Below are 27,378 nucleotides of genomic sequence, written 5' to 3'. Positions count from 1 at the left end.
TAATTGGCATCTTCTCTAAAGAAAAGTTTTCCCGGGGCACCTGGGTGGTTCAGTCGTTAAGCGTTGCCTTCAGCTCAGGTCATGATCCTGGGGTCCTGGGATCGAGCCCATCGGGCTCCCTGCTTGGCAGGAAGCCTGCTTCTCCCTCTCTCACTCCCCCTGCTTGTGTTCCCTCTCTAGCTGTGTCTCTGTCAAATAAATAAAAACCTTTAAAAAAAAAGTTTTCCCTTCTCCTCCATAAATTTACTCATTTATTCATATCACTATAAATTAATGGATTCACATTTTATTAAGTCTCTTGTATTCTGATGCTATCATTATTTTGTTGTCCGAACTGTCTCAAGTTTGGCCAGTGGAACCTGTCCAAGATGGTTCTTTTGTCTCCAAGAGTCTTTGAACATTTTCTGTCTTGTAGGTAAGATGATTCAGCTTCATCTTATACTTCTTCCTATCTCTGACCTGGAATCTGCCATCACTCCAGAGACTTGGTCTCTTTTTTGGTGGAGGACAGCATTTAGAAATTAGTGAACTGGCACTTGGTAAAGAAATTAGTAAACTGTGCTCACTGCTTCTGGGGTATCACTGTATGCAGGCCCTCTCAGCAGATAGATCCATAAAACACACACACACACACACACACACACACACACAGTTACATAGTTACATAGAAGTTATCTATTTCGATCCAACACTCTGGGGTTTTCTAACTTTCCCCTTCTCCATTTTTATGAAAGCCTTCTCTAGTCTGGGCTCTCATCATCCTCAATACATTTTATTTGCTCAATGTTAAAGATTTCAGCCATGCTGATCGTCTCTTCCAGCTGCCCTCAACACTTCTGATCCAGGTGTGCACCTCACCACAATACCTTTCTCATCTGCCAATGCAGGCCTGTTCTGACGTCCACTCTAGGAAGGGAAGGCAAGAGAGAAATACAGAAAGCACAAGGGAGAAAGGAGAATGTGAGAGGAAGAACTGGCCAAACTGATTTCATTTTAAATGTTAAATCCCTTGGCTCCTCTAATAAACATTACTTGGTCCATGGGTATGACTGGATTTTTTTAAATTTAGGATTACGCACCTTAATTAATAAAATACTGGTAACTTTACTTTCCTGAAATGTCTTTTACAGGTTTTGGTATCAAGGTTATACTGAGCTCACAAAATGAATTAGAAAAGTTCCATCTTCCTTTCTCTGGAAAAGTTCATAAAAGCTTGGTATCATTTCCTACTTAAATATTTGGAGTAACTACAGTGAAGCCATCTGTTCTTAAAAGTTTTCTTCCTGGGCAGGTTTCTGTTTTTTTTTTTTTTTTTTTTTTTAAATACCAGGTATCGTTTGCAATTGCAGTAAGGTACACTCTACCTCTGATATGATCTTGCTTTTACTGATAGCATGCTGTGCTCAGCAAGGGCCCATCCTACTGGCAGTTCCCAAATTCTGATCATTTTTTTCTTAGTACTGGAAAAAAAAAATCTACTTTCAGCTTTGCTTTTCAGGCTCCTGCTCTGTGCTGAGTCAGTCTTCTAAAAATTTCTTCAAAAACTGTCATGTGTCTGACCTCTAATGTTTAAGAATTTTTCACTCCAGCCTTGATGGCCAGAAGTTCTGCTGGCTCTGGTCTCTGCCCTCCTACGGAAGAGTTCCAGCCTCCACCTGAGCCACGCTCAATACTCAGGCTCCTCCCTGTGGCCAGAACTGGCAAGTGCTCCCAGGTAAAACAGCTGCATTCTGCCCGTGTACTTTCTAGGATTCACTCCTCTCCTGCATGTTACCTCTAGTCCTCTTTGCTTCTGCAGCAATAGGCTGCATTCAAATAGATGCTTTTTGTGATATTTTTCTAGCTGTTCTCAGTTAGTACACTGATCTGCTATAAGCTACTATAACCTACCTGGTAGTATTATCTACTTGTGCTTTTTTAAAGCTCTATATTTAAGAATGCATTTTCATATATAAAATTTTTTTTAAGATTTTATTTATTTGAGAGAGAGAAAGAGAGAGAGAGCATGAGGGGGGAGGGTCAGAGGGAGAAGCAGACTCCCTGCCGAGCAGGGAGCCCAATGTGGGACTCGATCCTGGGACTCCAGGATCATGACCTGAGCCAAAGGCAGTCGCTTAACCAACTGAGCCACCCAGGCGCCCTAAATGTTTTTTTGAAATTGTTACATCACATATGAAAGGTGTTAAGTACGTGGAGAAATAGAGTTGGGTACAGTAAGTCACTCACAACAGGATGACACTTGGCAGGAAAGAAACCACCTATGCTCCACACTCACTTTTCCTACATTCACTATGTTGCATGCATAGCAACTCACCTTTCCCCTTGGATCCACTATTCCAGGATGAGCCACTCAAAATCAGTCTATCACAGAATTACTAAAACATCCTGCTGGCAAGCTACTCCTACATGTGTCACCAGATCCAAAACGTCTCTCTTTTACCTGGACATCAGAAAGTCCTGTTGGTGGGTCCTCTTGCTAAAAATCTTCTCTTTTTCTGCATATGCCTGAGCAATAAACCTCTGACGTGCTTACAACTGTGCTCCCAGTGTGGTGTGTTTTCACATCTAATACCTTAAACAGAGGGGAACAACGGACTGGCAAGGGGCCAAAGTGTATCTTTACAAAAAGAAAACACTATTTCTAAATGAAAACGTTCTCCACATTTCCTAAATTGCTAGAAACCCTTCAAAACCTCTGATGTATAAGCTTAGATTTAACTTAAAGCTTCCACATATTGAAAATATTTTCTCTAGTGATTTCCAACATCGACCAGATACTACTTCAAGCACTTCACACAAGTCATCACCTCAGACTAAATGCTTTCCTAGAGTTTCCTATAATTTGTGCATTTTCTAAGGCCTGTGGATAAAGTCTTCTCTACCCTACAAATGCTGATAGATATTTCTAACTTATTTGTTTTCTTTGATGTTTAGTGAGGTGTGGCTTTGGGCAAAAGGTTCCCTATATTCATTCACCAATAGGTTTTCTCCACTGAGTATGGGTCCAATCCCAGCACAGAAGTTTTCTATATTCCACAGCTTCATATCATTCTCTCCCCTCTGAAGTTCTCTGCTATATTGTGAGAACTGACTTTAGACCAAAGATGTTCTCACAATCATTGTTACCAATGGATTTTTCTCCCCATTTTTGTTCTTTTTCTATAAACTCTTGACTTCACCCAGAGTGATTTCCCTCATTTATTACATTTATAGGGTTTCTCCCCAAATGTGTTCGTTGATGTACCGTGAGTTTAGACTTCACATAGAATGATTTTCCACAAACATTACATTCATAGGGTTTTTCCCCCGTGTGTGTTCTATGATGTGCAATGAGTTTTGACTTTACACAGAATGATTTTCCACATTCATTACATTCATAAGGTTTCTGTCTTATGTGAGTTCTCTGATGAACAATTAGGGCTGATTTCTGACGGAAATTTTTCCCACATTCATTACATCCAAAAGGTTTCTCCCCTGTGTGTCTTCTCTGATGTTCTGTGAAACCCGAGTAGTAGCAGAAAAATTTTCCACATTCAATACATTCATAGGGTTTCTCACCTGTGTGAGTTCTCAGATGTTTGGTAAGAGTTGACTTCTCAGAGAAGGATTTCCCACATTCATGACATTCATAAGGTTTTTCCCCTGTGTGAGTTCTTTGATGTTTAATGAGGTCTGATTTTCTGAGAAAGGCCTTCCTACATTCATAACATTCATAGGGCTTCTCCCCTGTGTGTGTTTTTTGATGTACAGTAAGGACGGACTTAAATGAGAAGGCTTTCCCACATTCACAACACTCATATGGTTTCTCCCCTGTGTGTGTTCTCCGATGTTGAGTGAGGGTAGACTTTTCACTGAAGGATTTCCCACATTCCTGACATTCAAAAGGTTTCTCCCCTGTGTGAATTCTCTGGTGTTTAATGAGGTCTGAATTCTTGTAGAAAGTTTTCCCACATTCATGACATTCACAAGATTTTTGCCCCGTGTGTGTTCTCTGATGTCTTGTGTGGGCTGACTTCTGGTTGAAGGTTTTTCCACATTCATGACATTCATAAGGTTTTTCTCCTGTGTGTGTTCTCTGCTGTACACCAAAGACTAACTTTTCACTAAAAAATGTTCCACATTCATTATATTCAAGTATATTGTCAATTGAGTGGGTTCTCTGAATTGGAATGAGGTTTGACTTCTGGCTGAAAGGCTGAACACTCTGATGCTCAAAGAGAATGGATTCCTCAAAGAAGTTTTCTCCATATTCATTAAATTCACAGTGATTCTCTCTTGGATGTGTTCTCTGATGAGCAATAAGAGATGACATATCACAGAAGATCTTCCCATATTCAGTGTATTCACAGGTATTCTTCCCTGTGTAAGCTTTCTTATGTACAACAAAGAGTGAATTCTCATGGAAAGCTTTCCTACATTCACTGTATTCAAAAGGTTGCTCCAAAATTTGAATTTTCTGATGGTGAACAAAGTCGTCATTACGGTGGAAGCCATTTTTATTATATTCATAAGGTTTCTCTTCAGAATGAATTCTTTCATATTTATCATTACGGAGCCCATTTCTACCTTTGTTAAACTCATTGAACTTCTTTCTTGAATAGTTTCTACTGTTATTAATTAATTCTGAAATATAAATAGAGTAACAAGGAAGATTAGTTGACAAGTATATTTAGGAGAAACAGAATTAATTAGGTTTCGGGGAGTGGACAAGCTTAGTTCATTATCTCCTCATGTCTCAATTATAACAACAGTATACACACTTCCAGTCTCATCTCTCTTTTCCATTCCACACAATAACAACAAATCAAACTTCTAAGACCTCTAATTCAAAAGGAAACAGTACGATAACCCTATCCCTAATATCTCTAATTCTGTTTCTAGCTCTGATGCACCGGGAATAAAAACACACAACAAAATAGCAAAAACAATGAGTGGTAAAAAGTCTTTCTTGCCACAGGATCAATTTACAGCTCTTTTGATTTATGGTATTTTCCCTTTATTCCATCAGAGTTGTTCAACAGTGTGGACTTCTCCTGGCCATCAAACCCTCTTGCAATGTTTTCTGGCTTTCTCCCAACCAAATCTCACTTCATTTAACATTAGTCTTCAATCCTGCATACATATATATATAAATGCTTTTATATCTCCCATAACATGAAAACCTACAACTCTAAACCTAATCCTGGAACTTTCATTTACCTGTACCTTAATATTTTTTGATTATGCATATCTGTCTTTACTCCTCTGCTAGCTATAATACTATATTTCTAATAATGTATCATACAATTCCATAGAATGCCAATACTAATACTACTGAGTCCAATAACCTAAGAACTGACAATATTTTTTTAAAGGTATCACAATGAACCAAACATATCATTATATCTGGATTCAGATTAGAACCAAGCCATCAATTTACAAATCTAGAATGAATATATTTTATTCTTGTAAGCCCAGCTGTTTGTCCCCATAAATTGTTCATTCTCATCCATAACCTTATACTCAAATTCTTTCATTCTCTTAGTTTACAGTCCAATAATGTTTTTTAAAAGTTGCCTTCCCAAATCTCCCCATCACTTTCAGCTTCATTTGCTAAAAAGAAAAAAAAAATGAAAGGCCTAAAACATGAACAAACATTTCTCCAAAGAAAACATATAGATAGATGGCCAACAGACACATGAAAAGATACTCAACATCACTCATCAGGGAAATGCAAATCAAAACCACAATGAGGTATCACCTCACACCTGTTAGAATGGCTAAAATCAACAACACAGGAAACAATAGATGTTGGCAAGGATGCGGAGAAAAAGGAACCCTCATGTACTGTTGGTGGGAATGCAAACTGGTGTAGCTACAGTGTAAAACAATATGGAGGATCTTCAAAAAGTTAAAAATAGAGCTACCCTATGATCCAGCAACTGCACCACTGAGTATTTACCCAAAGAATACAAGCACACTAATTCAAGAGATACATGTACTCCTGTATTTATAACAGCATTATTTACAATAGTGAAATTATGATGGCAGCCCAAGTGTCCATCAATTGACAAATGGATAAAGAAGATGTGGTGTACACACACACACACACACTGCAATATTACCCAGCCATAAAAAAGAATGAAATCTTGCCATTTACCAGGGCATGGATGGAGCTAGAGAATATAATGCTAAGTGAAATAAGCCAGTCAGAGAAAGACAAATACCATATGATTTCACTCATATGTGGAATTTAAGAAGCAAAACAAATGAGCAAAGGGAAAAAGAAAGAAAGAGAGAAACCAAGAAACAGACTCTTAACTATAGAGAACAAACAGATGGTTACCAGAAGGGAGGTGGAGGGAATGGATGAAACAGATGATGGGGATTAAGTAGCACATTGTCGTGATGAGCACTGGGTGATTAAAATAAAAAGTTAAAAAAAAAAAAAAGCCTGTTTGTATCATTTACTTTAACACAAACATGAGCTACGCTGCTATAACAACATCTTTGTTAAATGCTGAATTTTTAAATATTTCACACAGCTCTGATTTTCATTCAACTATGTTTCTGGCAGTCATAACTCTACCTATGATTTTCTTTCAACACTTTGAATAGATATTAAGTCAGTGGTATTTAACAAATGGTTTTTATCAGAATTAATTGGAGAGCTTTACCAAACACAAGCTTTTAGGCATCATACTGAAAGATTTAGTGGTTTAATGTCTGTACGTTTAAAAATACTTCTGTAAAAACCAGCAAATATGGTAAAATGCTACTGAAAGATCAAAAAAAGCATGTATAGAATAATATATTTATGATATTAATAATAAATGTTAGTTTTATTATGAAAATAAATATTTAAATGTTATTAACAAATCTATATAAACCCCATCAAAAGTGTCCTATTCCTCTTAGGACTTGATGTGTGTGTGTATGAGGAGGATGACATGGAGTTGGCTTTCATATTCCATGATAACTTTTAAAATGAGCATGTGTTACTACATGCTGTTCAGAAGAAACAAGAATGGTAACACAGGCATGATTTTTCAGTCTCTATATCAATGTATACCTGACAAATCAGAATCTAATGCCTGATGACCTGGCATATATGTTTACAAAGAGTTTATGGTAATGACTTTCTGAATTATTATGAAAATCTGGCTCTATGTGACTCCATGGTCAAGCAAAATCGTTAATAATGTGCAATTCTGGATTATTAAAGAGTGAAACCAAGATCTTTCTCTTGGGAAGATCAAAATCCTGGGGGCGGGGTGTGTGGAGAGAAGTCTCCTAAAATACAATTATCTAATTATAGGACCAGGAATTAATTTCTTGATGGACAGACACGGAAGGAGAACTGAGCTGAAGTATTCAATGAGCTTGTCTTGGCAAAGGAAATTTGGGATAAAAATTATAAAACATATGTAATGAAAACAAGAAGCCATTACTTGATGTCAGGTACTATTTCCATACCCTTTGTTGTTTTGGTTTCTCATTTATAACCTCTATATTTCCTACTATACTTTCAGCATTATTTTTTCTACCTGTTTTTTCAAATTGTGTTTTGATTACTGCAGTGATTTTATTTTTTTTCCAATTATTTCCTGTGATATAACATAGCTCATAATACATCTTCCTGCGGACTTACTATCTCTTTCGGAACCTCTTATTTGCCTATTTTATGCTCTTGCACACCCAAAGCCATTATTTCATTGTTAATTTATATTAAAAACTAGGAATAATATTTAGGCATTGCATGACATTTTTCAGGTGAATTACCACTTGCTTGTCCTGTCTTCTCCTGTTTCTTGTAATAACTTTGCATATATCTTGTGATGGCTGTTGTTTTGTTTTGTTTTGTTTTTAATTCCTGAGCACTGAAGGAGATGGGTTTTTCCTGACCCAGCTATTTCCTGATCCAGCTTTCCCATGGGGGTGAACTGAGAACCGTATTCCAAACTGGCAGGAATATTTCCTAACAAGGGCACTGCATGCTCTCCTCAGTCTTTACTATTCTTCAACTGAATGAAGTCTTTTTAGTTTTTTCAAGTATAAAGTCTTTTTCATTTTCTACTACTTCACAGATGGACTGCAGCTTTCCAACACAGCTTGTGCCTGTGAGTCCTCATTCTACCCCACCCCTTTGTTTCTCATGAAGAAACCCAGCACAGAGATCTAGCACCATCCTGAAAGTCCTTCCTGCTGTTCTACAAGATTAGGTTTGACAATTTCAGGTTCCACCTTCAAAAGGAGCAGCTCTGAAATCTTCAGCTCAGCACACACCTCTACCTGGTATTTCACAGCTATTGGCAACCCCTTCCCCTTGTTTTGCTGTTGAGAGTTAAACTTTCTGCTTGTTCTTTCAAAAGTGATGTTTGATTTGCATCTGTTAGTTCTTCTTGTATTCCTGTTCCTAAGAAGTCAAGGTTAAAATGCCAACTTTGTTTCCATCTTCAAACCTGAGTTCCATTTACTTCTCCTTGTATTTTTCTCTTTAAATTTTGTGTTATGTTAATCACCATATACATTACATCATTAGTTTTTGATGTAGTGTTCCATGATTCATTGTTTCTGCATAATACCCAGTGCTCCACGCAGAACATGCCCTCTTTAATACCCATCACCAGGCTAACCCCATCCCCCCACCCCCTCCCCTCTAGAACCCTCAGTTTGTTTTTCAGAGTCCATCATCTCTTATGGTTCTTCTCCCCCTCCGATTTACCCCCCTTCATTCTTCCCCTCCTGCTATCTTCTTCTTTTTTTTCTTAACATGTATTGCATTATTTGTTTGAGGTACAGATCTGTGATTCAACGGTATTGCACAATTCACAGCGCTCCCCATAGCACATACCCTCACCCATGTCTATCACCCAGCCACCCCCTCCCTCCCACCCACCACCACTCCAGCAACCCTCAGTTTGTTTCCTGAGATTAAGAACTCCTCATATCAGTGAGGTCATATGATACATGTCTTTCTCTGATTGACTTATTTCACTCAGCATAACACCCTCCGGTTCCATCCACGTCGTTGCAAATGGCAAAATCTCATTCCTTTTGATGGCTGCATAATATTCCATTGTGTATATATACCACCTCTTCTTTATCCATTCATCTGTCGATGGACATCTTGGCCCTTTCCACAGTTTGGCTATTGTGGACATTGCTGCTATAAACACTGGGGTGCATGTACCCCTTCGGATCCCTACATTTGTATCTTTGTGGTAAATACCCAGTAGTGCAATTGCTGGATCGTATGGTAGCTCTATTTTCAACTTTTTGAGGAACCTCCATACTGTTTTCCAGAGTGGTTGCACCAGCTTGAATTCCCACCAACAGTGTAGGAGGGTTCCTCTTTCTCCACATCCCCGTCAACATCTGTCGTTTCATTTACTTCTCCTTGAAATACATACTTCTCTTGGCCTCCAGAATATCATATTCTCTCAACTTTAGTCCATCCTCACAGATTCCTCCTATAGTCCCCACTGCTCAATCTTCATCTTTATCACTTCTAAACCTCTAAACCTCATGGTGCCCCAGGATTCAGCCATGAGACGATGTCTCTCCTTTATTTATACCCATGAGCAAGAAGATCTCATATAGTTCCCATGACTTTGAACATCTTCACACTGCTGACGTCCACACTTACATATTGTTACATATAGTGTAACCTCCAAAAAACTAGTAATTTTCTGAAAGAATATATAACTAAAAGCTAATAGAGGCAAAAGAATATAAAAATTTAAAAATCCAAAAGGAGGGACACCTGGGTGGCTCAGTTGGTTAAGCGTCTGCCTTCAGCTCAGGTCATGATCCCAGGGTCCTGGGATCGAGTCCCACATCAGGCTCCTTGCTCAGCGGGGAGCCTGCTTCCCCCTCTGCCTGCCGCTCCCCCTGACTGTGCTCTCTCTCTCTCCAGTAAATAAATAAAATCTTAAAAAAAATAAAAAAATAAAGCATTGAATTAAGTTTAAAAAAAATTTTTTTAAATCCAAAAGGAGTTGTGAAATGAGGAATAAGAGAAGAAAGAAGACATGGTACATAAAGAAAAGAAACAGCAAGACTGTAGGCTTAAGTCCAATTATACCAGTAAACATAAATGGACTAAGTAATATAAATAAAAAATTTTAAGTGTCAGACTAGATTTAACAAACAACTACTGCTTTCAGTTTATAAGAGACACACTTTAAATATAAGAACATGGTGAGGCTGACAGTAAAGGATGGAAAAGAAAGCTGGTATGGCAACACTAACACCAGAATCAGACTTAGAGGCAAAAGTATCACTGCATATATGGAGACAGGCACTGCATAATGGTTGAAGAGTCCATTAAAAAGTAAGATGTAACAATCCGCAATTTCTGTCTGCCTACTAATACAGCTTCAAGAAATATCACAGTTGGAGATTTTAAAACGTCTTAGTATCTGACAGAACAGCAGACAAAAGACAATCAGAATACAGAAGACCTGAAAAAATACCATTGTAGAACATTATACAAAACAATTATAGACTATACCTTCTTTTCAAGTGAGCATGGAACATTTATGAAAACAGACAGTATCAACAAATTTCAAGCAACTGAATTTATTTCAAGAAACTGAAATTCTCTGTATTAAATTAGAACTCAAGAACTGAAGGATAACTAGAAAAAAATGATTTTAGAAGCAACTCACTTCTCAGCATCCCTGCTTGATGCTCTGATCAATAGCAGCTCCTACACTGTCCCTGTGGAACACCTCCAGGTGTCATGCACACCATAGAGAAGGGGGGGCAAGTGAAATGGTGTCATGAACAAAGGGGACTGTTTGGAACTGCCTTCAGGCAGTCCCTCTGAAAAGAGGACAAAATCAAATATTTGGACTGGCATTGGGGGTGGGGAGTCTAAAGCTTACCAGACAGTGAGAAATCATGCTGGGGGGCCTAACAACTGCAAAATCATTATTTCCACATGTACCCTCTGGGACTGTGCTTGCATGTGTGCATGTGTGAAAATAAGGCATTAACTTGCAATCTAAGTGTGATCTCCACACAGGGGTGGTTATCAGAAACATTCAAGTATTTGAGGAAATACCTGGTGGTGCAACAGACCTCAGATATGCCCTCTGGGAGCAGGTTTACTACCTATAGTGTGGTTATTCTGCTAGAAAGAGGTACAGAATCTGTTCCTGTCTTGAGCTGAAATGCTTCATGACCCTGCCTCAGCCTGGAAGGCATTCAAGTCAGCTTCAACTGGCTGGCCAGAGCTCTATGGATAACAGAATGTGCCACAGACTTCTTTCTTGCAGGTCAAGGCAAAGTTAGGGCAAAATACTAATACAAACTGCAGCCCCTGGTTTGATGCCTCAGGCCAGGTTAAAAAAAAAAAGTGAATGGAAATACCTGAAGAGCATCTAGCTTTCTAAGACAGACCTTGATGGTTAAAGACTAAAACAAAATGATGAAGGAATGGCACACACACAGAAAAACTGGCCAGAAGTCAGAAATAAAATGAGTGATTGTGCGGGGCTGTAGGGAAAATAAATTTTGTTTCTGCACAGCTAGGACTTTTCGAGCAAATCTCAATAAAACTTGGAGCTTAAGGTAAAAGAATGAGGCTTGGAAAGTAATTTATGACTAATTAGATAGAGACAGACTCCAGAGAGACTCACATTTCAGTGGGGGCATTGGAACTGGGGGCCCTGGTGACATGCTGGGTATAAGGCTGGAGACAAGGGTCTTCTTTCTCCCCTGAAGAAATGTACTCGTAGTCCAAAGGGTTAGAGTGTGAACTCAGAATCCTTCCCAAGGGAGGAAAGGTTTTCCTCTCTCCTTTTAAAAGGGTAGGGGGACAGCTACCTCTCTCTTCTACAGAAACACCCACATTCATTTTATCAGTATTTTTCACCCAAAATACCAACTTTGTATGTATGTGTGGAACACCTGGTTTCTGTCTCATTGCTCCGAGTCAGAGACTGAGGCACACTGGGGCCACAAAGTTGTTACTCAGTTTTAAGCAAATACTAATTCATGCTCTCTATTCCAGGAACCTCGTGTGCTGTATTTATGGTAAAATTACCAAAGATAAACTAAAAATTTAACAGTCTGAAATTTAAAATCTCCACCAAGAGATAACTTCAGACCCCAAAAGCTTCACAAGTGAAATCTATCAAACGTTAAATAACATAATCTCACATAATATCATCCATAGAATAGAAAAGTATAAAGCACTGCTCAACTCATCTTAGGAAAGTGGTACAGTCTTCAACACCAAACCTGAAAACGTTACAGTGAAGGACAATTAAGGATAATAGTTCTCATGAACACACACACACAGAAAAATCCTACATAAAATAGTGAAAAGCCAAATTCAGTGATTACAAGAGCAAAATACATTATGATGGAGGATGTATTTCAGACACAACAGGTTGGCTTAACGTTGGAAAATTAATCAATATATTACTCACCATATTAACAGAATAAATATGAAAAAGCATGATTATCTCAATACATGCAGAAAAAGTATTTGACAAAATCCAATACTCATTCATGATTCAAAAAAGGGGGGGCAGGTAGCACAGTCAGTTAAGCATCTTACTCTTGGATTTGGCTCAGGTTGTGATCTCAGGGTTGTAAGATCGAGCCACATTGGGCTCCCTGCTCAGCGCGGAGGCTGCTTCACACACTCTCTCTCTCCCTCTCCCCATCACGCACATGCTGGTTCTGTCTCTCTAAAATAAATAAGTAAATCTTTAAAAACAAAAACCCTCTTAGGAAACTAGGAATAGAAGAGAACTTCCTCAAAATGATAAGGCATATTTATAGAAATCCTTCAGTTAAAATCAAAATTAATTCTAAAATACTCAATAGTTTCTCTCTGAAGTCAAGAACAAGACAAAGATGTTCACCTTCACCTCTTCTGTACAACATGTTACTGGCATTCTCAGCCAGTACAATAGGCAAAGAAAAGAAAAAAGGTATAAACATTAGGAAGGAGAAGTAAACTTGTCTTTATTCATAGAGAACACAATTATTGACCTAAATATTTTTCAGAAATCTATAAAACAACTACCAAAATAAGTAAACTTAGCAAGGTTGCAGGATACACGGCCAGTGTGCAAATACCAACTGTTTTTCTATACACTAGCATTAGATGTCAATTCTCTCCAAAATGATCAATGCAATCCCAATAAAAGCCCTAAAACAGTAGGTATAGGCATATGGGTGTGTGTGTGTGCATTTGTGAAAACTGACAAGCTGATTCTAAAATTTATATTTAAATGCAAAAGCTCATAGTATCATAGCATTGTCCATAATATCTGGAAACAAAGAAATTATTTTAATATATTTTGTAGATTAAAATGTTCTTGGCAACATTCTGTATTCATGCTATCACCAGGCAACCTTGAAGAAAATAGCAAAGCTAGAAGGCTAACACTGCCAGATGTCATGACTTATAAATAATTAAACTATAAAGATAAAAGACAATGGTATTATCAAGAAGATGGATAAATCACCCAAAGGAACAAAACAGAAAGCCCAGAAATAAAACCACAAATATACGGTCACCTGATAAATAACAAAGATAAAACCACAATTCAGCAGGAGAAAGGACAGTCTTTTTAACTGTTATCAGAAGTCCTCAAGAGAATGGAAAGACAAGCCATAATTGAGAAACGGTATTTTCAATACATACATCTGCCAAAGATTCGTATTTGGAATCTATTTTAAAACTTCTATAATTCAGTAGAAAAAGACTAATGATCCAATAAAAGAATACAGGCAAAAGACCTGAACAGTTAACTTTGCTGAAGAAGTTCCAAATAGCCAACAAACATATGACAAGATGCTCAACATCATCAGTCATCAGAGAAATGGGAATGAAAACCTAATGAGGTAGCACAACACAATGACTAAAATGGCTAAATTAATTGATGATACCAAGTGCTGACAATAACAAACTGCACTTAAAGCTCTCATACACTGCCAGTGGCAACACAATTTAGTACAACCTCTCTGGAAAACTGCTTAAACTAAAAAATATTGTTAAAGCTGAATATGTGATTACTCTACCCAGCAAGTCCATTTCTGGTCATACATCTAACGGAAGTTAAGAGTTTACGTCCTCCTCAAAAAGACACACTCAAGAATATTTATAAATGTTTTTCAAATACCTCAAAACTCAAAACAAGTACGTTTCAAAACAAATATGTTTCAAATATGTATCCTAACTATGTTTTAATAATATAATAAAGAGATAAACTCTGGGGTAGTCACAGTGGAATGCTACACAGCAATATAAAGCAATAAACTAATGATATACACAACGTGGATGTTTCTCATGGACATAATACTGAACCAAAGTAGCCAGATACTATATATATGTGTGTGTGTATATATATATACACATATATATATATACTCTATATACACATGTGCATAGTAAGAATACATACATGCATACATAGTACATGTGTACACTTAAGATGTGTGTACTTAATGCTATATAATTTATTCCTAAGGGGGAAAAAAGATAACATTTGTGTATAAAAGTGACACTGGGAGATACTGGATGATCCAGTGACACTGAATATTTGAGTCATGTCAACATGCTACTTCCAAAGGTCCAGAACCTCTAAAAGGTGATTCCTGAAGACATTTCAATGGCTTTAAAGCTCTGAACTAACCCTTTGTGATCTAATTTCCTCCTAAACTCCATCTGGCTCATACGTACTAACTCACCTGGGTTACTCTGGCTTGGGATCTCTTCCTCTAAAATCCACGGCTCCTCTCCTTGCTCCAACTTGAGGATCACTTCTGGTTTAGGAATGGAACACCCTGTGAATGAGAGGTGTGTGATTTGGGACAAACTGGATAAGCTTCAGGGCCTCTGAAAGTGGAGGACATAATAACTCAAAGACTATACAATAAAAAAAAAAAAATTAACTTAATCCCTGTTATGAGGGAGAAGAAAACAAATTCCTTCTGATAACCAAAAGAGATAAGTCATCCTTGACCTCCAAATTCCAAAGCTAAATATTATTATATTCTACAAAAACTCTGCAAGTTTCTGCAAATAAAAAAAGACACACATACCGGGGGTCTCCGTGACAAACAAACACTACCTACCCACTGAGACAAGGTGACTGTAGTTCTCCAGCATCACATCCCTGTACAGGGTTCTCTGAGCAGGGTCCAGGTGCTGCCACTCCTCCTGGGTGAAGCCCACAGTCACATCCCTGAATGACAAGGATTCCTGAAAAAGCACATTTCTGCTCAGTCTGAAGTGATCAGAATCAGGTGATATGAAAAAAAAAGAAGTTCAAAGACTAATTCTTACCATTTTTTACTGTTGAAAACTGGCCAGAAAATGTTACTACGGACCTCTACCATATACCACCTTATTTTGTGTTATACTTTGTGAGTAAAAAAAAAAAAAAAAAAAAAAAGAAATACCATTGGTGAATTATTTTGTTATTTAATACAAAAAATTTGAGTGCTCACATGTACCTGGAACTGCCCTAGTTTCTGAGAATTCCAAGTTGAATAAAATACTCTTCCTGGTCTCAAAGAAGTTATTCTCATAAGGAAACCTATGAGACTTCGTAGGTAGAGAATACCTACGAAGACAAAGCTACCATAGACTTAAAGAATCCACACCACGAATATGTGCAACACAGACAGGAATCATAAAGGGGTTCTGTGCAAGTTCCCATGCTCTGACTGTGACCGGTGCCTCTGATCACACAGATGCAAAGAGGCACACAGCCACTGTTGATGCATTTCCCCCAGATGCTGCAAGTCCCCTTCAGTTTGTGTTTTTCCCTTTTCATTTTCTCCTCCTTCATTCTTTGCTTTTCCCCCTTCAAGAACCAGACATTGAAGACCAAGACATTCAAAAACAACTGCATATACTAGGAGAATTATAAAGTAACTGTGCATACCCAAGGAAAGGCTCAGAATACACCTAAGGAGACATTAACTTTACACATCAGGCTGGTCCTTGGCACAGAGAAAGCCTACGACAATCAAAAAATAAATAAAAATAAACAAAAACAATAAGAAAATACAGCAAACATTACAGAATGGGGAGAATCTGATTTTCAGAGTTACCACATTATTAGATTCAAATGCCCAATGTTCACTCAAAAAATCACAAGGCATACAAAGAAACAGGAAAATATGAAACCATAAAATGCCTAGAAAAAACACAGGTGGTAAGCTCCTTGACATAGGTCTAGGCAATGATTTTAGATTTGACACCACAAGCAAAAGCAACAAAAGAAAGAATAAATAAGTGGGACTACATCATAACTAAAAATTTTTGCACACTGAAGAAAATCATCAACAAAATGGAAAGGCAACCTACTAAATAGAAGAAAATATTGCCAAGTAATATATCTAATAAGGGACTGATATCCAAAATATATAAAGAACTCATACAACTCATTTATAAAAAAAAAAAAGAAAGAAAAAAGAATCTGATTAAAAAATGGGCAAAAGATCTGAATAGTCATTATTCAAAGAAGACATACAGATGGCTAATAGGTTCATTAAAAAGATTCTCAAAATTATTAATTATTAGGGAGATGCAAATCAAGACCACAATCATATTACCTTACACCTGTTAGAATGGCTCTCAAAAACACAAGAAGTAACATCAGGTGTTGGCGAGGATGTAAAGAAAAGGAACCCGTGTGCACTGTTGGAGGGAATTTAAACTGGTGCTATGGAAAACAGGACGGAGGGTCTTCAAAAAACTAAAACTAGAACTATCATATGATCCAGCAAGTCCACTTCTGGGTATTTATCCAAAGAAAATAAAAACATTAACTCAAAAGGTTATATACACCCCCATGTTTACTGCAGCATTATTTACAATATCCAAGATATGGAAACAACCTAATAGTCCATCCACAGATGAAAGCATAAAGAAATTGTGGTATGTGTATACACACACACACACACACACACACACACACACACACACACACACACACACACACACACAATGGAATATTATTCAACCATAAAAAAGAATGAAACCTTGCCATTTACAACAACATGGATGGACTTTGTGGCATTATGCTAAGTGAAATAAGTCAGAAAGAGAAAGACAAGTACCATGTGATCTCTCCGATATGTGGAATCTTAAAAAAAAATACGTTCATACAGAAAACAAATCGGTGATTGCCAGAGGTGGGGGGGTGGAGTGGGGGAAATGGGTAAATTCTTCTTTATTTGTTTAAATAAATTGTTTTAAAGAGAAAAGAAACCTAGAGACCAATATCCTTTATGAATATTGATGTAAAAAATCCTCAACAAAATATTATCAAACAGAATTCAGCAGCATAGCAAAAGGATTGTAATACACTACAAAGCTATAGTAATCAAAATATATGGTATTGGCACAAAACAAGACACAAAGATCAATGGAACAGAACAGAGACCCCAGAAATAAACCCATACCTATTTGGACAATTAATCTACGACAAAGGAAGCAAGAATAAAGACTGAGAAAAAGACAAGTCTCTTCAACAAGTGATGCTAGGAAATCTAGACAGCTACATGCAAAATAACGAAATTGCTCCACTTTCTTATGCCATACACAAAAATAAACTTAAAAGAGATTAGACATCTAAATGTGAGCCGTGAAACCATAAAACCATTAGAAAACATAGCCGGTAATTTCTTTGACATTGGCCATAGAAATGTTTTTCTAGATATGTCTTCTAAGGCAAGGGAAACAAAGCAAAAATAAACTATTGCAACTACACCAAAATGAAAAGATTTTGCACAAAGGCACCCATCAATGAAACAAAAAGCAACCCAGTAAATGGAAAAAAAAATCTGCAAATGATATATCCAATAAGGGATTAACATCCAAAATATATAAAGGGCATAAACAACTCAACATCAAAACAAAACAAAACACAAAAACACTGATTAAAGAAGACATACAGATGGCCAACAGACACATGAAAAGATGCTCAACATCACTCATCATCAGGGAAATGCAAATTAAAAACCACAATGAGATATCACCTCACACCAGTCAGAGTGCCAACTATCAAAAAGAAATAACAAGTGTCGGTGAGGATGTGGAGAAAAAGGGAGCCTTGTGAATTCTGGGTGGGAATGGAATTGGTGCAGCCACTGTGGAAAACAGTATGGAGGTTCCTCAAAATATTAAAATAGAAATATCTTAAGATCCAGTAATTCCACTTTCTTTGGGCATCTACCCAAAGGAAAAAAAAAACTAATTTGTAAAGATATATGCACCTTTTAATGCAGCTTTATTTACAATAGCTAAGATATGGAAGCAACCCAAATGTCCACTGATAGATGAATGAAGAAAGATTTGGTATACAGACACAACAGAATATTACTCAGCCATAAAAAAGAATGAGATCTTGTCATTCCTGACAAAATGGGTGGACCTAAAAGGCATTATGCTAAGTGAAATAAGTCAGACAGAAAAAGACAAATACCGTATGATTTCACTTACATGTGGAATCTGAAAAACAAAACAAATTAAAAAAAAAAATAGACCCATAAATACAGAGAACAAACTGGTGGTGTCAGAGGGGAGGTGGGTAGGAGATTGCTGAGAAAAAGGATTAAGAGTTACAAACTTCCAGTTAAAAAATAAATAAATTATGGAGATGAAAAGTACAGAGCAGGGGCGCCTGGGTGGCTCAGTCGTTAAGCGGCTGCCTTCGGCTCAGGTCATGATCCTGGGGTCCTGGGATTGAGCCCTGCATGGGGCTCCCTGCTTGGCAGGAAGCCTGCTTCTCCCTCTTCCACTCCCCCTGCTTGTGTTCCCTCTCTCGCTGTGTCTCTCTCTGTCAAATAAATAAATAAAATCTTAAAAAAAAAGAAAAGTACAGAGCAGTAAATAAAGTCAATAATATTGTAATCATGTATGGCAACAGCTGGCGACTACACAAGTGGTAAGTATTGTGGTAAGTATTATTGTGGTAAGTATTGACTAATGTATAGAACTGCTGAATCAGTATGTTGTACACCTTAAACTAATATAAAATTTTATGTTAATTATACTTCAATTGAAAAATAAAATAAAATGGATTATATACCATGACCAGGTAGACCTATTCTTGGAATCCAAGTATGGTTCAACATACAACAATCGATCAGTATAATACACGACATCAACACAATGAAGGAAAAAACAAAATGACCATCTTAATTGATGCAGAAAAAGCATCTGACAAAGTCCAACAATCTTTCATGATAACAACACTCAACAAAATAGGAATAGAAGTGAACTAACCCCACATAATAAAAGCCATGTATGTAAAAAATACAGGAAAAATTATACTCAATGGTGAAAGGTTGAAAGCTATTCTTCTAAGATCAGGAGCAAGGCAAGGCTGCCTGCTTTCACCACTTCTATTCAACACAGTACCGGAAGTTCTAGTCACAGCATTAGACAAGAAAAAGAAATAAAAGGTATTCAAATTGAAAAGGAAAAAGTAAAATAATCTGTGCAAATGACAGACTCTTATATGTAGAAAAACCTAAAGACTCCACAAAAAATGCTGTCAGATCAACTAAATGAATTCAGCAAAGTAGCAAGATATGTCAACACACAAAAATGAGTTGCACTTCTATACAGGAACAATGAACAATCTGAAAAGGAAATTACAAAAGCAATTCCATTTACAAAAGCATCAAAAGAAATCTTAGAAATTAATGTAACCAAAGATGTAAAAGATTTGCACAATGAAAACTACAAAACAGTGCTGAAAGACATAAAAGAAGACATAAATAGGGGTGCCTGGGTGGCTCAGTCGTTAAGCATCTGCCTTTGGCTCAGGTCATGATCCCAGGGTCCTGGGATCGAGCCCTGCATCAGGCTCCCTGCTCAGCGGGAAGCCTGTTTCTCCCTCTCCCACTCCTTCTGCTTGTGTTCCCTCTCTCACAGTGTCTCTGTCAAATAAATAAATAAAATCTTTAAAAATAAATAAATAAAGACAACATAAATAAATGGAAACACATCCCATGTACGTGGATTAGAAAGCTTACTGTTAAAATGTCAATATTACTCAAAGCAATCTACAGATTCAATGAAATCCCTAGCAAAATCCCAATGATATATTTTGGAGAAATGAAAAAATTCATCCTAAAATTCATACGGAATCTAAAGAAACCTGAATATCCACAACAATCTTGAAAAAGAACAAAAGTAGAAGACTCATACTTCCTGATTTCAAAACTTAATACAAGGCCACAGTAATCAAAAAAGGATGGTACCAGCATAAAAAGAAACATATAGACCAATGGAATAGAAAAGACAGTCCAGAAATAAACCCTCACATATACTGTTAAATGATTTTTGACAAGGTTGATAAGACCATTCAATGGGAAAATGACAGTCTTTTCATCAAATGGCACTGGAGAAACTGGATAGCCACATGCAAAAGAATGAAGCTGGACCCTTACCTAACACCATATACAAAAATCAACTCAAAATAGATATAGTACCTTAATGTAAGACCTAAAACTATAAAACTCTTAGGAGAAAATATAGGACAAAAGCTACACAACACTGGATTTGGCAATGATTTCTTGGATAAGACACCAAAGGCATGGGTAACAAAAGAAGAAACTGACAAATTTCTCATGAAAGTGAAAATATTTTCACAACAAAAGTTACTATCCAGAGTAAAAAGGCAATCCACAGAACAGGAGAAAATATCTGTAAGTCATATAGCTGATAAGGGATTAATATCCAGAATATATAAACTCCTAAAATTCAGTAACATAAAAACCCCAAACAACCCAATTAAAAAATGGGCAATGGACTTGAACAGATATTTCTCCAAAGAAGATATACAAATGGTCAATAAACACAAGAAAAGATGCTGAATATCATGAATCATTAGGGAAATACAAATCAAAGCTACAATAAGATACCACCTCACACCCATTAGGATTGCTACTATCAAAAACACAGAAAACAACTGTTGGTGTGGATGTAAAGAAAATGGAACTCCCATGCACTGTTGGCGGGAATGTAAAATGGTACAACCACTGTGAAAAACACTATGGAGATTCCTCAAAAAATTAAAAACAGAATTTACCATATGACCCAGCAATTCTATTTCAAGGTAAATATCCAAAAGAAGGTCTCAAAAAGATGTCTGTACACTCATTTTCACAGCAGCATTGTTATTCACAATAGCTAAAATTCAGAGCAACTCGTGTCCATGGACAGATGAATGGATAAACAAAATGTATATACACATACAATGGGATATTACTCAGCCTTAAAAACGGAAAAAAAGTCTGCAGTATGCTATAACATGGATGAAACTTGAGAACATTATGCTAAATGAAATAAGGCAGTCACACAACGACAAATACTACAGGATTCCACTTATATGAGGTAGTTAGGGTAGTCAAAATTACAGAAACAGGAAGTATCAGGGTACTTTCCAGTGGGGAGTTATTGTTTAATAGGTACAGAATTTCAGTTTTACAAGATGAAAGACTACGGGGATGAATGGAGTGACAGATGCACAACAATGTTAATGTATTTAACACCACTGAAGCGTACACTTAAAAATGTTTAAGATGGTAAATTTTGTTATTTGTATTTCACCACAATAAAAAAGAAAAAGTAAAAATGCACTGATATGTACTACAACATGGATGAACCTTGAAAACATGCTAAGTGAAAGAAGCTAGACACAAATGGCCATATACTGAATGACTCCATTTGTATGAAATACACAAAATAGATCAATCCATAGAGACAGAACACAGACTGCTGGTTGCCAGGGATAGGGTGAATAAGAGAATGGGGAGAAACTCCTTAATGAGTAAAGGGCTTTATTTAGAATGATGGGAGTATTTTGAAACTCAGTTAAGGTAGTGGTTGCATAACACTGTGAATGTTCTAAATGCCACTGAATTGATTTGGTCACCTTAAAATAGTTAATTTTGCATGTGAATTTCACCTCAATAAATTTTTTAAAAACATAAAGTGTGGGGAATAAAATTACAATGAAAGATGAAGGAGTTAAAACCACATAACAGTAACCGCAACAAAATGAGAACAAATTCTCAATATAAAGGACAGAGCATTTCATATTAGGCTAAAAATGTCTACTTACATGTTCCTTACCAAAAAAAATATACTCACAAAGAAAGCGGAAAATCTTACTAAGGTGCAATACCCCCATGACCCAAAAACCTCCAGAACATCAAAGGAGGGAATGATTGGTGAGTGAGAATGGATAACATCTCCTTTACAAGTCAAGTGGTTTTCAGTGACTTGCTTTCAGCTAAGCTGAAAGAGAAATTAATTAGAGTTGTATTAAGAAAACAGTTTCATTTACAATAGCATCTAAAAGAATACAATACATCTGGGCTCTTTCCATAGTTTGGCTATTGTGCACATTGCTGCTATAAACATTGGGGTGCACATGTCTCTTCAGATCACTACATTTGTATCTTTGGGGTAAATACCCAGTAGTGCAATTGCTGGGTCATAGGGCAGCTCTATTTTCAACTTTTTGAGGAACCTCCATACTGTTTTCCAGAGTGGCCATCAACAGATGAATGGATAAAATGTGGTATATATATATACAATGGAATATTATGCAGCCATCAAAAAAAGAAAGAAATCTTGCCATTTGCAACAACATGAATGGAACTAAAGGGTATATGCTAAGCAAAATAAGTCAATCAGAGAAAGACAATTATCTTATGACCTCACTGATACGAGGAATTTGAGAAACAAGATAGGATCATAGGGAAAGGGAGGGAAAAATGAAACAAGATGAAAACAGAGAGGGAGACAAACCATAAGAGACTCTTAATCTCAGGAAACAAACTGAGGGTTGCTGGAGTGGTGGGGGGTGGGAGGGATGGGGTGGCTGGGTGATGGACACTGGGGAGGGTATGTGCTACGGTGAGCACTGTGAACTGTGCAAGACTGTTGAATCACAGACCTGTCCCCTGAAACAAATAATACATTACATGTTAATAAAAAAAAGAGAGAATAGAACAGACTTCTCCTGGTCTCAGACTTGAAAAAAATAAAAATAAATAAAAGAATACAATACTTAAGAATAAATTTGAGCAAGGATATGTAAGATTTGCACGCCAAAAACTACAAAACATTGCTGAAAGAAATTAAAGAAGACCTAAGTAAGTGGAAAAAAATCTCACGTTCATGGATTGTAAAACCTAATATTGTTAAAATGTCAATATTCCCCAAAGTGGTGCACAGATTCAATGCAATCCTCACCAAAACCTCAACAGCCTTTTCTTTGCAGAAATAGAAAGGCTAACCTAAAATTCATATGGACTTGCAAGGGACCTTGCTGTAGAACATAGTTTGGTGGTTTCGCAGTAAGTTAAACGTAGGATGACCCATCAATTTTACTCCCAGGAAAGAAGTGAAATAGGTCTTCAAACAAAAACTTGTACATGAATGCTCATAGCAGCACTGTTCTCAACAGCCAAACATGGAATCACTCCAAATGCCCATCACCTGATAGATACACAAAAGGTGGACTATACATCAGTGGACTATCATTCAGTCATAAAAGTAGTGGTACATGCTACGACATGGATGGGTTTTCAAAACATTAAGGTAAGTCAAAGAAGCCACCCATTAAAGACTACATATTGTATGATTCCATTTATATGAGCTATCCAGAATAGACAAATCCATAAACAGAAAGCAGGTTAGTGGTTGCTAGGGGCTGGGTAGACTGGGGAGTAATTTGCTCATTAAGTCATGGCACTGCTCATTAAAGGTATGGGGTTTCCTTTTGATGTGATGAAACTATTCTGGAAGGAGAGGGTGATTATGGTTGTACAACACTGTGAATGTATTAAGTGCAACTGAATTCTACACTTTAAAAGGGTTCAAATGCAAATTTCACATTATATGTATTTTACCACAATTCAAAGAGTGGAATCCCTCACCAGACTGCAAAAATGTAGATTCTGCGCAGTCCCCAGGACTGTCACAAAGCCTATCTCATCCTACTGACTACCACTAATCACTGTGGTCTGCCCAAACTTGCTCCTTCTTTGAACAACCAGGAGTCCTAATGCTGGCACAATTCACGAGAAGTATTCTCTGCCTACCACTTCTTTATGTGTAACTGCAGGACTGTCACTGGAAGGTACACAATGCCACCAGATGAGGCTTATCAGAAAAGGTTTTTATGTTCCAGTTTCAAAACTCAGTAAGATCACAAGATGTGCATTTATCCACGAGGCATCTTTGCCCTACTATATCGGATGTCGGCGAACTGCAAACATTTTTGGTAAATGGCCACATAATAAATATCTTAGGCTTGCCAAGCCACACAGTCTCTGTCACAACCACTCAACTCTACCCCTATGATATGAAAGTAGCCACAACCACAAATGAACGAGCATGGCTATGGCCCAGTAAAACTTTATAGACACTGAATTCCATACAATTTCCCATCACAAAATACTACTCTTGATTTGTTTCTCAACCACCTAAAAGTTCTTAGTTTGTGGGCCATAGAAAAATAAGCAGCAGGCTGTATTTGGCCCACGTACTGTAATTTGTTGACTTGCGCTCTGCATTTTCCCTGATGTTAACGTATCCGTTTCTACTATTTCACATGAAGGTACAGACATTTTATGAACCTCCCATAATCACTGTTAGGCAAAACTGTGAATAAATGAACAACTCACCTGGGATGTGATCATTTTCTGTTGGCCCTGGAAGAGTGTGGATAACCGTGAGGGTACAGCTGAGAAGGAAAGAACCAACATGAGAGATGGCGCCAGCCTGAAAAACTCCACACAGCTGATGGCAAAACACCTCTGAAGTGGAGATGCCTTGAGAAGGGACAGAAAGGATGACAGGAGGGAGCAGCCCATGCAAAAATCCCGAGCGCTTGGACATACTAGTTTTTAAATGTAAAAACATTTGCATCTGGCTGGCTCAACTGGTGGGGCGCGTGACTCTTGATCTCGGGGTTGTAGGTTCGAGCCCCAAGTTGGGTGCAGAAATTACTTAAAAATAAAATCTTTAAAAAATGTTTGTTTTCTCCTGATTTACTAACAATGTATGCTTTAAAACAGAAAAATGTAAGCAACATAGTACACTAAATAAACAAATTAGGAAAAGCCAAGGAATGGAACATAACACTTTCATTAAAACTGATGCTGAGCAAAAATATATCAAGTTGTAATGTTCAGTATAAGGCAGAGAATCCCACTAGGTTCTGAAAAAAGGGACGGGGTTTTTAAGGGCTGGTCTTTTTCGAAAGGAAAAAAAAAGTTTGCTTTAACTCAGTTTTAGGTATCTCAAACGTATCTTTTGATTAAAAACAACAAACGGGTTCTGACTTATCTGTTGTTAAAGCAGAAAACACCTGCTTGGACCATCAAGAGATTCCATGTCTGCTCTTGTTTCTGCCACAACAAAATGTGTGACTAGGAGCAGGTAAGTTAAGTGAAAGAAGAACCATTTCCTTCCCACCCTATCCCACTCCCATCTTTAAGCAGAGAACAGGTAAGACTTAAGGACCCTTCCTGCAGTACCATCTCGGATTCTATCAGAGGGGGCATCAGCATACGGCTAGTTGTGCTGTAGTGAGCGAGCCACTCAGAATCTGGGAGTGGAGAAAAGGCGAAGGGACGAAGGAGGTAGTTTCCTTCTCTGTGGCTGGTAAGCCCTTCTTCCCACACGCTGCCTCTTCTCTGTGGCTGGTAAGCCCTTCTTCCCACACGCTGCCTCACAGCTCCCCAACAGGCAGTACCGTCTGTTCCTTTTGCCTTCCCGTCCCGTCCCCTCCCAGCCACAGCTGACATTCCTCCTGAAAGCTGGACCACAACGTCCACCATCACCCCAGTCTTCGAGAATCTGGCTATGACCGTGGTTCTGGCAGGAGGACCCAAACTGCTTCAGGCTGAGCAAGAGTCTTTGCCCCTTCCATCTATCTCTACTGAGGTCTGGGGCCAACTGACTGGCGTCCTAGGAGCGGTCCCTGCTTCTGGGATCCCTCTTCCTCCCTCACAAGAGCTGCCTTGTTCCAGGAACATTCTAAGGGCATAGCCAGTTAGAATCCCCATCTGAGATCTAAAGCTCTTGGACCTTCCTGTCACCCTGAATCACAAGCTGGACCTTTGCTGCTACTGAGGACACAGCAAGGCTGCACGGTGTCAGCGGGATCTGGATGCTCCACTCAGGTTTCAGGCTCAGGTTCTCCAGGAACAAGGTCAGGACTCCTGCAGCGGCTAGCTGCTGGTTCTACCTCGAGCCCAGGTTTGATGCGAGACAGGATGAGGCAGGGCATCTCCCTCCTGCTCATTCATCACCTGGGGCTCTGTCTCTTCCCTGAGCCAAGTACGCGGTTGCCATGGGGACGCGACACTGACCACAGGTGGCTGGGAGGACGAAGAGGGACCGTGAGTGGAGAAGAACAAGGTTCCCCCTCCCCAAGAGAGAAGCGCCAGGCCACGAGCGCCCCAAGGCCGGTTTCCGCCGGTCTTACCGAGGCCTCGGCCGACCCCTCACGTCGGAGATGAAAACACCAAGCTTCGCTCGGTAACAAGCTCTGGGACGTGCTGGTTCGCATTCGATGCATAAGACGGAGCAGAACTCACCCCGAGCTCAGGTACCAAGGCCGACTCCGTCACCCGCCCCTCCCGCGCGGAGCCCCTACTTAAAGGGCCACCCACGCCCAAACGCCCGCGGCTCCCCGGCTGCTCACTCCCCGCCCGCGGTCGGGCGGTCAGCCGCGGGAGCATCCGGGACCGTCTTCTCGCGAGGCCTCAGCCGCCGACGCGAACTAGACGGGAGGGGCGCAGCGCCCATGCGCAGAAGGCCCGGAGCGAGTCCCGCGTCCGCCTCCACGGCGCACGCCGTTTCCCAGATCCCTGACGCCACGTCGCTGGAAATCAGCCTTCAGACTTGGGGGACGTTGGGCTGAACTGTTCGATAAGGTAAAAGCAGGAGACATACTGATAGTACAGTATTCGTTGTTATTCCGAAATAATTTTAAGTATCTAAATACATACCTATTTCATTAATTATATTTCCCTGATGGATTGGCTCTCCTAGCAGTTCCTTGTTTTGCTGAATGCACTTGCAGAATTTCTTCCAGAGACAGTCTGTGTTCCGTTTACATTGTAACATATCTTTTTTTTTTTTTAATTTTTTATTGTTATGTTAATCACCATATATTACATCATTAGTTTTTGCTGCAGTGTTCCATGATTCATTGTTTGTTCATAACACCCAGTGCTCCATGCAGAACGTGCCCTCCTCAATGCCCATCACCAGGCTAACCCATCCCCCCACCCCCCTCCCCTCTAGAACCCTCAGTTTGTTTTTCAGAGTCCATCATCTCTCATGGTTCGTCTCCCCCTCTGACATACTCCCCTTTTCTT

The 27,378-nt window shown here is 38.5% G+C and overlaps 1 protein-coding gene across 2 annotated transcripts in view; it reads right to left on the bottom strand.

Annotated features, from left to right (window-relative positions):
* The window catches only part of LOC118356334 (zinc finger protein 37A-like), a 62,932-nt gene extending 36,200 nt beyond the window's left edge, over window positions 1–26,732 (bottom strand). Inside the window, exons 1-5 of one of the 2 annotated variants that reach the window (XM_035724295.1) lie at window positions 26,481–26,732; window positions 24,673–24,819; window positions 15,085–15,211; window positions 14,698–14,793; window positions 147–4,623 (exon numbers count right to left, since the gene is read on the bottom strand). In XM_035724295.1, coding sequence (XP_035580188.1) covers window positions 3,176–4,623; window positions 14,698–14,793; window positions 15,085–15,211; window positions 24,673–24,819; window positions 26,481–26,573 — 1,911 coding nt within the window. In that variant the 5' untranslated portion in view covers window positions 26,574–26,732 and the 3' untranslated portion in view covers window positions 147–3,175. Of the gene's footprint in view, window positions 1–146; window positions 4,624–14,697; window positions 14,794–15,084; window positions 15,212–24,672; window positions 24,820–26,480 lie in introns of those variants that run through there. The other variant, XM_035724296.1, reaches the window with a different exon arrangement.
* Between the last annotated feature and the right edge of the window lie 646 nt (window positions 26,733–27,378).

This window comes from Zalophus californianus, chromosome 15, assembly GCF_009762305.2.
Source record: "Zalophus californianus isolate mZalCal1 chromosome 15, mZalCal1.pri.v2, whole genome shotgun sequence".
Taxonomy (NCBI): domain Eukaryota; kingdom Metazoa; phylum Chordata; class Mammalia; order Carnivora; family Otariidae; genus Zalophus; species Zalophus californianus.
This window is presented reverse-complemented; position numbering and strand designations above follow the sequence as displayed.